Source organism: Cryptomeria japonica, chromosome 9 (genome assembly GCF_030272615.1).
Source record: "Cryptomeria japonica chromosome 9, Sugi_1.0, whole genome shotgun sequence".
NCBI lineage: Eukaryota > Viridiplantae > Streptophyta > Pinopsida > Cupressales > Cupressaceae > Cryptomeria > Cryptomeria japonica.
In genome coordinates, this window is record NC_081413.1 from 533,942,791 (window position 1) to 533,958,351 (window position 15,561).

The 15,561-nt window shown below is 36.2% G+C and overlaps 1 protein-coding gene across 3 annotated transcripts in view; it reads right to left on the reverse strand.

Moving 5' to 3' along the window:
- Window positions 1-2,657: 2,657 nt before the first annotated feature.
- LOC131077078 (uncharacterized) overlaps window positions 2,658-15,561 on the reverse strand; it is a 119,087-nt gene continuing 106,183 nt past the window's right edge. For all 3 annotated transcript variants that reach the window (XM_058014495.2, XM_058014493.2, XM_058014494.2), the window contains exon 9: window positions 2,658-3,115. In XM_058014495.2, coding sequence (XP_057870478.1) covers window positions 3,061-3,115 — 55 coding nt within the window. In that variant the 3' untranslated portion in view covers window positions 2,658-3,060. The remainder of the gene's footprint in view (window positions 3,116-15,561) is intronic.

Here is a 15,561-nt window from a genome sequence, read left to right on the forward strand (position 1 = left end):
ACACTAATAGGACCTATCAAATGAAACAGGTGATTCAAAATAGGGCAGCTTCAAATATATGTATCACCAACAAAAGTAGGTTGCAAATCAAGTTGAATCTCAAGCACATCTTATAACATCCTTCAAAGCAATTAGGATAGGTCAGAATCAATTGCAAATGAAGGAACTCATATTGTATGCCCAAATTTCAACACCAATGTCAAAATTGTTAACTATTTGCCTTTACACCACCAGGGAGAAACCAAAATCAACATGCAGATTACGATGAAAGCAATGCAGGTCATCAACAACCTTTCTTCAATCATCTCCTAGAGTAATTGATCATCAAATTCTAACACAACTAGAGGAACCCATTGAATAAACAAAAACAATGCAAACCAAATAGACTATGACACTTCAATCCATAAGATATAGCATTGTGGAGAACCAATTCATCTGAAAACTCATATTACTGAATCATTATACCTTCCTGAACATGTTCCCAAATCCGCATAAGCATACCAATCACCGTGAAAGAATGAGGAGCATTCTAGTGAGTCAACTGTGACTCATTACACTATTAGACTGTAATTCAAAGAACAAACCCTCATAATTCTTGTTGCACAAATGTGTATGACATGAAATCCAAGAAGTATGCACCTTACACAACTCTGAGATTAATTCTTGAACCGCACAACCAAAACATACAATGTGGTAGAATGTAGACCACAATACCAACACTTAGACATAGGAAAATATAGTGTTCATCACTTGGACAAATTTCCTTAACATAACTATGAAACCAAATTCCAATGTCACTCAACAACTCCATGAGCATGTAGCCAGCAACTAAAGCAACTGCATCCCATAACTAAGGCATAAAGCATATGTAACAATGTGTTAACATATACTTACCATACTCTTGGATTGATATATTGCCATGGATACAATTGATAATCTTCCGGACTACCTTCAATCATGTTGATCATGTCAGAACCTAAATCATCTCTACCAAATGTCAAACCCTCTCTCTCAAATGTCAAACCCTCTCTCAAATGTCTCACCCCACACATCATTTGTCAGCCTCTTCTATTTCACCAATGAGGTTTCTATTTCACCAATGACCTCAAGTTGACATCAATAACAACACATACTGCCTACAACTACCCCATGGATTGCATTTCTAGATGGGGAGATCCCACCAAATAATCTTTGACATAAATAAAATTTGTTAACATGAGAGACTAGTGTACATAATTGAATATTATTAAGAGTACAATTACCATGCATACTGGTGAGAAGTTGACCTTTCCCCTTAATTATTATTTATTGTAAACTAACCAGGAATCGAGCTTTCCCCTCAAGTAATTGAAGATCTTGCTAACTTCCACAAATAGCATCCAAGATTTTGAAATGTGACCTCAACCAACTTCTAAAATATCATGAAAATATAAAGGCCTTCCAGAAGCAAAGTTTATGTCCAGATGAAGAGGGAGAGTCTAGTTCTCTCCCCAAGACGCACACTTAAAAGCTGAAAAGCTGTCCAATAACATGTCTCGACAATGAAAAATAGCAGCACGAAAACCTTCTACTCTATTCATCTGTCAAGAAATCAGCAATCTATGCAAAAGAAAACACATGCCAGATGGACTCAATAAAATCATCTCCATCCCCCACAAGAATACATCTTACAGTCCTTGTATTGACATGTTAGTACCCACGAAGACCAGCCAACATCCATAAGAGCTTCTTCAACCCATCAAAAAGGGCACAATGACAGTGAACATTCCACAATTAAATAATTGGAATAAACAGAGCTCCTTTTCACATCTACCAATATGTAAATATGAAAACAACAGCCTCCGCATAACATTAAGGCACCATGGCTTAATACATGTCTCTCAAGTGCCATCTACAACTACAGCAAAACAATTGGTTCAATCAATGAACGAAGTAAAGATTCTCCTAGTACAAAAAGATGAAATCATGATAAGTGTCGTTAACAACTAATATGTGACTACATTTTACAATTGGTTCAATCAATGAACGAAGTAAAGTTTCTCCTAGTACAAAAAGATGAAATCATGATAAGTGTCGTTAACAACAGCAAACATAAGAGTCCTCCATGATCAAGGTTCACATCTATCCTGCATTGGTTCAGGTTGGCCCAGATGTTTTGAGTGGGGTATATCAAATCTCTCAATGTCAATTGTAACCTACAAATCAGTGGCCTGCGCCTTTAACAGTGATAGAGATTTTTTCCTTTTGAGTCCTCTTTGTGCCCTTGCTGTTTTCAGCACCCCCTTTGGATCATAGAGGACACATTTCTCAAGAGTTTCAATTTTGTATTTGTTGAAAGTCACGGTTCTCCTTCAAAAGTAGAATGCATTCATGATTCAAGGATTGTCAAGCTCAACAGAATAAATGGAAAAATAAGGAAACCATTAATCCTTACAGGATAATTTGCAACCTAAGAAAAAAATGTCAAAAAAGTAATTTTAATCAAAATTTAATCAATGCCTCGGTATCCTTGAATCCAACAATTAATAAATGTTACTTTAAATCGTCTACCAGGCTATCTGATCTCCAATACTACAGCAATCATATAGATTCATCTATTCTAGAATTGCAACTTAATTGTATAGAGCACAAATATGAAATTTCTTGCCAGAAATAGAAAACAAGTCTTAAAGAAAAAACTTACATTGTGTCCATGAATAACCAAACTAGCTGCAATAGAAAGTCACAAGTGCTCAACCAAAAGTTAAAATGGGCAAGCTAAAGAAACTAACATGAGAGGTGTATACCAAAAATGCAAATCAGCAGACATTAAGTCACATTATACAAAACATTTCCATGAAAGGAAGGTCCCTTGCTATACAAAGATCACCAGTAGAACCAAGAGAAGTGGTCTGAATGGAGAAAAAGGTTCTAGTCTGCACAGGATTTTGAAGCAGATGAAGAGCTACTGCCCTAATTAATCACCATGAAAGTGATAATACAAAGTTTGATGATGTTCACAAGAGAATAGAATGGGTTAATGTGGGGCGATCCTCAGCCAATCCTTTTCTACTGTAGATTTCATACAAGCGTAACCTGCATCTCCTCTTGTACCATAGATAGTATTTCCTCAATCCTGATAAAAAATAAATAAAAGTGAAGTTTAACCAGAGAAGAATAATTGGATTTTCGGTAAGTAAACTCAAGTTGCAAACAACAAATTTTTGATCTCGGATATTTACAATTAAGTAAATACCATACACAAATCAAAATAGCCTTGATAATATCTGTCAAAACTGCAATAACATGTACAGCTAAGTTTCGCTTCTGCAAACCTTAAGAAGAAACAAAAAAATTCAAATTTACAGATTGTTGAAAGCAAGCAATCAATCACACAAATTTCATTGACTTTTTAATACTAGGGAGGCCTTTGTGAAGGATTAGCCCTTCAATGACTTTATTTGATTTTTTTTTTTTAAAAATCAGTCTGAAAAGAGATCTCCAGTATAGATTAATAAACTGTCTTTAAACCTGTCAACATAACATGTATCTTTTCTCTAAGACTTTGACTCTTAGCTTAGTCAACATAAGATTTTATCTCTGCAAAAATACTTGATCATTAGTCGTCAAACAATATTGATACAAAGTTGTTGGTGTAATTAAGGTATCGTACCTTGGTTATTCTCCACCTAGGTCTTAATTACACCTTACTTAAGCTTACTTAGGGCCTTAGGGACCACATAGGAGCTTTTAGGAGCATCTCCACTTTAGGTGGTATTATCATGTTATCACAATCCCCTTTGTGTGGTGTCTCCACCTTTAGTGGTTTTATCACATTATCACTTCCAGCTTTCCTGGTTTCACTTTTCCAAATTAGGTGGATGATCCACCTTTAGTGGTGTTATCACACTATCACTTTTCCACTTTAGGTGGGATGATAGCTTTTCACTTTAGTTATCAAGTCATAAGATCATGACACTTGTCATAATCTTATGCACTCCTGTGTTTCACCTTGGTCCATTTAACCAAGGGATCTCTTATGTACATTCATAACAATGCTGATTCAATCTAGTTGATTGATTTTGTCTCAACATGGTATCAGAGTCAGGTCCAGGCTAGGAGCCCCAAGCACACGAGAGGTGTGGCTTAAGGGGGGGTGTTGGTGTTGGAAATAAGCCACACCCAGACCTTAGGGACCACATAGGAGCTTTTAGGAGCATCTCCACTTTAGGTGGTATTATCATGTTATCACAATCCCCTTTGTGTGGTGTCTCCACCTTTAGTGGTTTTATCACATTATCACTTCCAGCTTTCTTGGTTTCACTTTTCCAAATTAGGTGGATGATCCACCTTTAGTGGTGTTATCACACTATCACTTTTCCACTTTAGGTGGGATGATAGCTTTTCACTTTAGTTATCAAGTCATAAGATCATGACACTTGTCATAATCTTATGCACTCCTGTGTTTCACCTTGGTCTATTTAACCAAGGGGTCTCTTATGTACATTCATAACAATGCCAATTCAATCTAGTTGATTGATTTTGTCTCAACATGGTATCAGAGTCAGGTCCAGGCTAGGAGCCCCAAGCACACGAGAGGTGTGGCTTAAGGGGGGGTGTTGGTGTTGGAAATAAGCCACACCCGGACCGACGATAGATTGGTCCAAGAGGGGCCAATAGCTCAGTGGTAGAGCACTCCAGCAGCATATGGAAGGTCCTAGGTTCGAGTCCTAGCTGGTCCATGTCTCAACAATACGAATATAGTTTCTTCTTGTCACATCTATTCTCTCTTGTTATTGTGCTTTCCATTAGGCCTCTAAATCTTGGGTGGCTACTTTCATAGCCAAATCTTACAAAAGCAATAGGCTCTAACTCTAAACCTCCAGAAGATTTAAGCCTTATAAAAGCCTATACATTTGTTAAAGTTAAATGGGTGGCCCTAAATTATGAGAACAGAAGGAAAAGCTAGCTTTAAACTCATCCCAATTTCTTTTCCATATTTGTTGGGTGCTTATTGGAACATTATGTTTTTATGGTAAAAGAACTCATGTTATGATGCTCATTTCAAAATTTCCCCATACTAGTCATCTCAAGTTTTTATCCTTCCATAGGGAAAAGTCTATTCTTCACACAAACACACTCAAGATCTTGCAGGCTATGTTACAAAATTCAATAAATAAACTATATTGACACATCAATAGCAATAATTTCGACAAGAGATGTATTAAAACTAAGAAAGAAAATATAATTAAGGATTATTGAATATTCATGAAATGTGTGCATCATAGTTTATAAACTTGGCAAGAAAATTGCAGCCTAAGTTAGTGAAAGATTTGCCAAGTTCACCGCACAGACTAAGTTTTTTGCAGAAACTTGCCTAATGAAAATAAAAAAACATGTACCTCAAGTCAGCAAATGTAATGTCCCCAATTTTAATAAAATGACTTAAATAAGTTAATCAATTAAGTGGTCCTAAATTTTAAATAATATCATAAGGACTTATTTAATTAATTAATTTAATTATTAAATAAAGGGGCCCAAATTAATAAAATAATAAACTATTGTCGTCCTGCTTGTAACCCTTCGGGAAACTTCTTGGAGCTCTTTATAAGGTCAATTTTGGCATAGTTGTAGGTATGGTGAATTTTATATTTTCTTTGTATCTGCAAATTCCAGTTGGAATTTGGCACTGTTGCAGTTTCGGAGGTGCAAGATCCTCTCCATTTTGTAATCGCAGTTTCAGTGGTTAGTAGCCACCCTAGTCTGTCATTGGAGATATCATTTCTGATATTTCACTTTGTACTTTATTGTCGGATCTATCTCTACCGTGTGGAAATATAATTGCAAATATCTAGTTCTTGGCCATTCAATGTTGTTGGTGTATACTCTGTGTTGATAATTCATTCTTGTACCTGCAATAATCTTATCGACGGAGGAATTATCTACGATTGGATCCTTCAGTGGAAGTAACAATACCATACGGAGTGTTTGGAAGTGGCGGCCTACTTTTCCGTATGAGTGGAACTTGCGTCCGAAGCCGAAGGGTGTCGAGTGCAATTGATTGAGGGCCGAAGGTGTCGAAGGTACTTTGCCCTCAAGTGCTTCCCTCGGGTTTTTGCCTCGGAGACTTCCCTCGGGTACTGTCCGTAAGAGAGCACCGGTACATCACAGTGGTACGTGACATGTGGTGGAAATTTGAGTACCGTACAGTTGGGTACATTACAGCAAAAATGTTTTTCTTTTTCCCTGTTATTGTCCTAGGTGCAAACTTGGGAAATAAAATTGATTGTTGACTGACTAAAGGTTGATTTTGAAGATTTGATCAATGATTTGAGTGCATTTATAAAGGCAGTTCCCTTTATTATTTTTATTTCAAAATTCTCTAACCTTAAACAATGAAAACCGTCCCGTTATGCTGCTGAAAATTAATTTTCTTTTCAACCCTCATTATGTTTTGTTTTTCTAATATTTTTTTCATTGTTTTTTTTCTTAATTTGTAATTTGAATTTTAAATGAATGAAAAATCTGTTATTATGCTGCTGAAATCTTCATTTTTTATCAATGTCCTAAATAAAGATTGTGCAATGCAAAGTTGTAGGAGAAAGGACCCTTCATGGAAGCATGCCAAACTAGGAGCAATGAAGGGCTTGATGACCTACAATTATTGCAGGTTTGATATGAAAGGATTTATCAATTGGTTGAAATACCACTTTGCTCAAAATGCTCGTCAGGATGTCCAATTGTGTGGCCAAAGTAGAGGGAGAAACAAAAAATGAAAGGGAGAGGACACAGGAGTGGTTGCATCAGTGATGAATTCTACAACTAACCCTCAATCATTATCTGGAGATTCTCATCTTGGCTCACAAATTCACCATTCCTCCAATAAGTAGAATTCTAGTTGTGTGTCCCCACCTATTTTATTCATTCCTTATGATGTTCTAAGTACACAACCTTTGCCTGAAGGGTAATGCTTGGAAACAAGTACGGCAGCTGCAAATTTTTAGTATTACAATAATATACTTTTTAATGTGGCAAACAGCCCGTATTGGTGTGGATTGGTAAAAGCAGTAACATTTGCTTGTGTGTGGTTTAAAGCTCCAATTTTCATGATTTTAGTGACCCATTGTTAGAGTTAGCCATAAAAAAAAAATGGCTAGTAGTAGAAAATCTAAGAACAATATGGCAGAAAAAGGGCTGCAACATTCTATCTAATCAGTGGATATATGGGAAGAACAGTAAATTGATAAACTTTTTAGCTAAGTTGCCGAATTGGGTATTGGTACGGGTACGGATATGTGGGTATGACAAAAACAATTTGAAGGCTTGGGTATGTTTTTGGTTCATTTGTAAAAATTGTTGATTGCTTATGTCATTGATGTCAATGGTTGGCTCTGTGTATTCTTTTTGGTCTTCTTAATGGATCGAAGATGTTACTTAATCGCCAAGTGTTCTTTTTCACGTATGGCTGAAGTCGGCTTGTTCTCTGATGTTCGCAGAGTATGTTGACATGTCCTCCTTTGGCATTTTCTTATAATCTAGGATGTACTTCAGTGGCTCAGAGTTTTTTTTGGCAGCCGTCAGTTTTTTTTGTTTACAACATATTTCTTATTTGGCTGTGTGGATTTGACGGGTGTTCTTTCTCTGATGTTTGCAGAAGGTTTTTGAACTCTTTTGTGTACCGTATGTTTCCTGTGATACATATGTTAAAATCTGTGTGATGAGTTCGTGTGTTTTGGTGAAAAAATAAAACGGCACCTCTGGTAGTTCTTATGTTTTGGTTAAAAAAGGCTGAGCCGATAAGACATTCTTTGGCAGCCATTTTCTTTTGTGGGAAGTAACTCCACATATTCTTCTGTTGTGTTGATATCGCAGTTTTTAGCAGCAGACGTTAAAACATCTTTAGCCAAGTCTTTTTCTTCTTCGATTTGGTGTGAGAGTGATTAATTTTGGTTCTTTGAGAACATATATTATCTCTGAAGAAAGAGACACGACTTCCTTTGAACATGGGAGTGGCGTTAAAAATGATTGGCATCCTTTTAACTGTGTTTTTAAAAATCATGAATTTGCTTGTTTGTTTTTTCGGACTCCTTGTCCCTTACAAATAAACAAGGCTCGTATTTGAGAATATAGGCAACAGATGTTATATTTTTTTTTTTAAAAGGAGGGCACAAATTTGAAATATGGGTGTGTGTTTTTCTTCAGTTATGATATATCTTCAGAGCCGTTTCCTTTTATCGAGTTGCTGAATAATCAGAATTTGTGTGAAGAAAAAAAACTTGGTGTGATGGAAGTTCACTTTTAAGATTGGTATCGGGCTGAACTTTTATGAGTGGAGTTTGTATCGGGTTGAGTTTTTTTTAATGGGGATAAAAGATTAAACCAATGTATATCGCTGCATGGTAGTAATGAAAGAGGAGGTGTAAGGCAAAAAATATGCAGCCTTGAGGTTGTTGGAAGTTATGTATAGAGACAGAGATGAATATATTTACCAATAGGAATGAATTTGATAGACAGAAATTTTAAAAGTTTGATATAAATGTTGAAATTTATTATATGAAGTCTGTGAAATTGTCAGCTCAATTTTATTTCTGCAATTAAACGGTTAGAGCCTCTATGCTACTGTTAGAGTTGGAGCTCTTCTGGAGGTCAATGCCTCCTTTGTTCAGAGTTGGTGCTCTTTATGTGAGTTGCAACTCACTGTTGTATTTGGGTTGGTGCCCACTTGTTTTAATGAAAGCCTTTGATGCTGTGGTTTTTTACCCCAAAGGGTTTTCCACGAGATAATCCCCTTGTGTCATTTTGTGATTGTTTGTTCAACTCTTTTGATTTGGCTCTTTTTGCTCTAAAAGTTTTTGGAATACTGATTCACTCCCCCCGGCCGCCCCCTTTTTTATTATTTCTGTTTTGGTTAACAATTGGTATCAAAGCAAGATACCTTCTTTTTAAGCTTAAAAGCCTGAAGGTCAGTTCCTAGTAGTTCAAGATGAACGCCTTTGAAGGTCTTCCAACTAATAGAGCTCCTATGTTTGACGAGTCTAACTACACCTTCTAGAGTATTCGCATGAAAGCATACCGGATGTCTCTAGGATTTGATGTTTGGATGTGTTGCAAATGGATATACAGTCCCTTTTGTACCTCCTACGGATGTTGATGGAAAGAAGGCATTTGAGAGTAATGCTAAGGCCATGAATGCTATATTATGTAGCTTATCTGAGTCAGAGTTTGTAAAAGTTATGCATTGTGATACAACCCAAGCTATGTGGGATAAGCTTCAAAATGCATATGAAGGAGATGGGAAAGTTAAAAATGCAAAACTTCAAAATCATAGAATACTGTTTGAAAGTCTAAAAATGCATGAAGAAGAAAATGTTGCAGCTTATTTCTTGAAAGTTGATGAAGTTGTAAACTCTCTAAAGGGCTTAGGAGAGAAAATTGAAGATAAGACTGTTGTTCCAAAGATTTTAAGATCACTACCTCTGAGATTTGATGTTAAACTTTCAGCTATTGAAGAAATAGCCAACCTTGACAAGATGACAATGGACAAGTTGCATGGTATCCTAACAGCCTATGAAATGAAAATAAATGTTGAATCTTCTTCAAGGAAAGAGACTGCCTCAAAGATAAGAGAAATGTCTCTAGTGAAAACTCAGAAGAAGAATCAGATTGTGAAGCAGTCCACTTTGTGAGAAAATTAAAAAGAGGCTCTGGTAAATACAAGGGCAAGCTGCCCTTAAAATGTTTTAACTGTAGAAAGATAGGACACTTTGCATCAAAATGTCCATATGAGAAGAAGACAACAGCAGTGAGAAGGATTCTAAATGAAGTTTCTATTCCAAAGACGAAAACAATTCATCAGTTTAAAGTGGAGAAGAGTCCTTGAATGACGAAATCCTATTCATGGCTTTGGAAGAGACTGTAACTACAAATCAAGAAGAAGACTATTTTGATTAAGAAGAGTTTGAAGTTGATCTTGAGCAAGAACTCATTAGTGCTCTTAATGAGATCAAAAAGTTCAGAAAGAAAACAAAGAATTTAAAGTTACTACTACAAGAAGAGTGTAACAAAACTACTGAAAAATCTATTGCATTAGAGGCTACTGAAAAAATGATTGCAGATTTGAAAGTTCAGATTGCTGAAGCTAAGAAGATTGAAGAAGATCTTAGAAGACAGCTTAAAGATAGAGAACAAACCATTGAAAAGCTCGAAGCTGAAGTTGTTTCTTTGAAAAAGATGGATAAATCTACAAAGTTGCTAAATCAAGAGTGTACCATGTCTTTGGATGGTTTGCTAAATTCTCAGAAACAATCTCTTGATAAAAGTAGTGTTGGCCATAAAAAAGGTGTATGTTCAAAATCCTCTAAAGCAAAATAGTAGAAGCTCGATGTTGATAATATGAGAGATTCTCACTCTAAAACCAAAAATGGTACATTTAAAAGGTTTCATACTACTGGACACGCTCATATGGGGAGGTTTAATCACTCTTACTTCTATGGCTATTGCTTTACACGTAATTATTTTGGTCACAAAGTCATAAATTGCAGAATGTTTGCTAGAAGAGGTTTTAGTTTTGTGAACATAAATTCATTTGCACCTCTAAAGAATTGTAATGTTTTTTGTTATAAATGCAATAACTTTGGTCATATTGCAAAAGTGTGTAAAAGTGGCATTGCAGATTTCTCTAAGAAGGATGATACAAAAGGAAAAGTAAAGGAGAGCACTAAAGTGTGGAGGAAAAAGGAAAAGCAAGGTACAAAAATGTCATTGGTTGTGCAAACTACCTTTCTTGCACAAGATGAAAAGGACATCTGGTATGTTGACATTGGTTGTTCCAAACAGATGACTGGAGATAAGAGCAATTTTTTTACTCTTAAAAAGATGCATGGAGGTAAAGTTAGATTTGGTGGTAACTCTTTTGCAAGAGTTGCTAGTAAAGGTACATGTGTTTTAAATGATGGTGAAACCAAGGTTGAAAATGTCTTGTATGTTAAAGGGCTGAAACATAATCTTTTTAGTGTTAGCCAGCTATGTGATCAAGGATATAGCTTGATTTTCAATTCAGATTATTGTATTATTAGTAAAAATGGAAATCATGTTGCTGATGCAAGTAGAGCTGCTAATAATCTATATATTCTTAATGATACTAATGGTGAAAAGTGTTGTTTAAGTCAGTTTGATGAAGCATGGTTGTGGCATAGAAGATTTGGGCATATGAACTTTGACAATCTGATTCAAATCAGCAAGAAGGAAGTTGTAAGAGATATGCCTCAACTTTCCAAACCTTCAGATATTGTTTGCAAAGACTGTCAGATGGGCAAACAAACCAGAACTAGTTTCAAGTCCAAGAAGTTGTCAAGCACTAGACCTCTAGAGCTCATGCATACAAATTTGTGTGGTCCTACAAGGACTACAAGTCTGCAAGGTGAAAAATACCTTATGCTCTTGATTGATGACTATTCACGTATGACATGGGTGACCTTTTTAAAAGAAAAATCAGAAGCATTAGAGAAATTTAAAGCTTTCAAAGCTCTAGTTGAAAATGAAATAGATTTGAAATTTAAATGTTTACGTTCTAATAATGGAGGTGAATTTACTTCTAATGAGTTTATCAATTTTTGTGGGAAAAATGGTATTAAAAGATAGTTTTCAGTAGCTAGAACATCTCAACAAAATGGTGTTGTTGAGAGGAAAAACAGATCTGTCCAAGAAAGGGCTCAAAGTATGATGAATGAGTCGAAGGTTGGAGACACTTTTTGGAGAGAAGCAGTTCATATAGCTACTAAACCTGACATTATGCAGGCAGTTGGTTATGTGGCTAGGTTCCAAGCTACACCAAAAGACACTCATGTTCAAGTTGTAAAGAGGATTTTCAAATATCTTAAGAGTACAATGGATTTTGGCTTATGGTATCCTAGAGGCAAAGATTTTACACTCACAGCTTTTACTGATGCAAATTTGGGAGGTTCATTTGATGACAGAAAAAGCACGAGTGGTGGTGCATTTTTCTTGGAAGTTGTTTGGTTTCTTGGTTAAGTAAAAAAAAAACTTCTATTTCTTTATCCATTGCAGAAGCAGAATATATTGCAGTTGTTTCATGTTGCACTCAGGTTCTTTGGATGAAGCAAACATTAAAAGATACCAAGGTTGAGTATGATCATCCTATTTCCATTTCTTGTAATAATACAAGTGCTATCAATATTTCCAAAAATCTAGTTTCGCACTCTAGGACTAAACATATTCCCATTAAGTATCATTTTTTGAGAGAACATGTTACTAATCAACATGTTAAGTTGGAATGTGTCCTCCAAAGAGCAGATTGCAAATCAACATGTTAAGTTGGAATGTGTCCTCCAAAGAGCAGATTGCATATGTGTTTACTAAGCCTTTACCAAAGGAGACTTTTCAGTTTTTGAGGCAAAAGTTGGGAGTGATTTCACTTTCATTAGTTTGCAAATTGGTCTAAGGGGGAGTACTTATTGATACATCTTATGCCCTGGTTCAAGTATGCTAGTTGGTTTTAGCTATTCAGGTTTGGTTTAGTCATTGATGTCAAAGGGGGAGTAGTGAGACGGGAAGAGTTGTTTTGTTCAGATTGCTTTAGAGTTTTTTCTTGGGTTGCCATCAATGAAAAAAAGGGGGAGATTGTTGATTGTTTATGTCATTGATGTCAACGGTTGGCTTTGTGTATGATTTTTGGTCTTCTTAATGGATTGAAGATGTTACTTAATCACCAGGTGTTCTTTTTCACATATGGCTGAAGTCGAGTTGTTCTTTGATGTTTGTAGAGTGTGTTGACACATCCTTCTTTGGTATTTTCTTATAAACTGGGATGTGCTTCAGTGGTTTGGAGTTTTTGTTTGGCAGCCGTCAATTTTTGTTTGTTTACAACGTATTTCTTATTTGGCTGTGTCGATTTGATAGGTGTTCTTTCTCTGATGTTTGTAGAAGGTTTTTGAACTCTTTTGTGCATCGTATGTTTCCTGTGATACACATGTTAAAATTTGTGTGATGAGTTCGTATGTTTTGGTGAAAAATAAAAATGGCACCTCTGGCAATTCTTATGTTTTGGTTAAAAAAGGCTGAGCCGATAAGACATTCTTTGGCAGACATTTTCTTTTGTGGGAAGTAACTCTGCATATTCTTCTGTTGTGTTGATATCACAGTTTTTAGCAACAAACGTTAAAACATCTGTAGCCACGTCTTTGTCTTCTTCGATTTGGTGTGAGAGTGATTAATTTTGGTTCTTTGAGAACATATATTATCTCTAAAGAAAGAGACACGACTTCCTTTGAACATGGGAGTGGCGTTAAAAATGATTGGCATGTTTTTAACGGTGTTTTTAAAAAACATGAATTTGGTTGTATTTTTTTCAGACTCGTTTTTCCTTGCAATTAAACAAGGGTCGTATTTGAGAATATAGGCGACAAATGTTATATGTGCGCTTTTATTATAAAGGAGGGCACGAATTTGAAATATGGGTGTGCATGTATTTTCAATTATGATATATCTTCAGAGCCGTTTCCTTTTATTGAGTTGTTGAATAATCAGAATTTGTGTGAAGAAAAAAAACTTGGTGTGATGGAAGTTCGTTTTTAAGATTGGTATCAGGCTGAACTTTTATGAGTGGAGTTTGTATTGGGTTGAATTTTTTTTTATGGGGATAAAAAATTAAACCAATGTATTATTGCTGCATGGTAGTAATGAAAGAGAAGGTGTAAGGCGTAAAAATATGCAGTCCTAAAGTTGTTGGAAGTTATGTATAGAGACAAAGATGAATATATTTACCAATATGAATGAATTTGATAACAGAAATTTAAAAAGTCTGATATGAATGTCGAAATTTATTTTATGAAGTCTAAGAAATTGTTAGCTCAATTTTATTTCTGCAATTAAGAGATTGGCGCCTTTGTGCTACTGTTAGAGTTAAAGCTCTTCTGGAGGTCGGTGCCTCCTTTGTTCAGAGTTGGTGCTATTTATGTGAGATGTAGTTCATTGTTGTATCTAGGTTGGTGCCCACTTGTTTTAATGAAAGATTTTCATGCCGTAGTTTTTTACCCAAAAGGGTTTTCCATGAGATAATCCCCCCGTGTCCTTTTTGTGATTGTTTGTTCAACTCTTTTAATTTGGCTTTTTTTGCTCTAAAAGCTTTTGGAATACTGATTCACCCCCACTCTCAATGTTTATGTTTTGGATAACACAAATAACATAAAAAATCCTAAATAATTATATATACATTAATAATATATGTTACATGTTGATTTTGGTCTAATAATCTTGTCATTGAGGTCAAAAGGATATGTACTCGAGGCATAGAGTTGGTGTACATAGGCAAAGTAGATAGTGTGTGCGTAGAAGGAATAGCTATGCGTGAAAAGGCATTGACTATTTATCCCACATTCGCAGCATAGCGGTGATATCGAGTCTTTATATTGATCAATGAATATGGGTTAAGTGTGCAACGGCACACATGCTTTTTGCCCTCAATTTGAAGTGTGTCATGAAGACATCAACCAGCAAGCGCAAGATTGCAACGGTCAATTCAAACCGCCACTAAAGGCTACGAAGTTGCGATGGACGGTTAGGCACAGGGTCGCAACCGTCAAGGAAGACCACCATGGTAGGCTGTGATGTTGCGATCTAACCATAAACAATCACAGTAGCTGCTACGCCGCATCCTCACGGCTTGGAGATAATCATGGAATATTAGATCGTGATGTGGCGAGAGACTGCCACGTGTTATGTCATGGCTCATAGAGATAGAAGGAATGAAGGAATCACAAGTTCGCAAGTTTTGATGATATAAGCAACTGTCAGACCACGATGTTGCGACAAGTTGCCGTGTGTTCTGTTGGGGCCCATGGAGCTAGAAGTATAGTAGAGAGTGCAGCTTCGCATGGAGAGATGATGTCATCAGGAAAGGCTTGTGATGATGCGTCCAACCACCCCATGTCCAAAAAGTGAAGAAAGCGTTGGCTCGCAGAGTTTGGTGATGCATGTTGATGACAGGTCGCAATATCGCGACTTTATGCCACGTGTCTCTGATAGTCAAATCTCCAATGTGACAGATAAAAGACCTAGGGAGATTGTGTTGACAGTAATGTGTTGTGGCGCACGGAATAGCCACAATGGTAAAAACGACCAATCTTTTTGGTCAAACTGAGATAATCAATGATCCAGATTTAAAGGAACTAAAGGAACTTGTTTTGGCGCGGTAACAGAGCATTCTAGGAATTTGCACATATTGACTTAAATAGCTATCTAGTGAATGTAATTGGATAGTTACAACATGGGGTAGATTCTCTATGATGAGATGATAAGATGATAAGAACAAAGTGCAAACCAACTAGATGAACGATCCTAATGCAGCATAGAAAATTGTACAGATCATGTTGCATGATAACAATGAAAACTATGTTTGTCTGATTTGTGATGAACCATGTTCTGGCCAACCTTATGGAGGTGAATGTAGAGTATATAAAGAGAAGGTAAGTCGGCAAAGAATAGAGTGTGCGGAAGTGTGGATGAATGCTGGACCGAAAAGAGAGTGAGTTGCAGAGCTGAAAGAGAGTGAACCAAATTTATGAA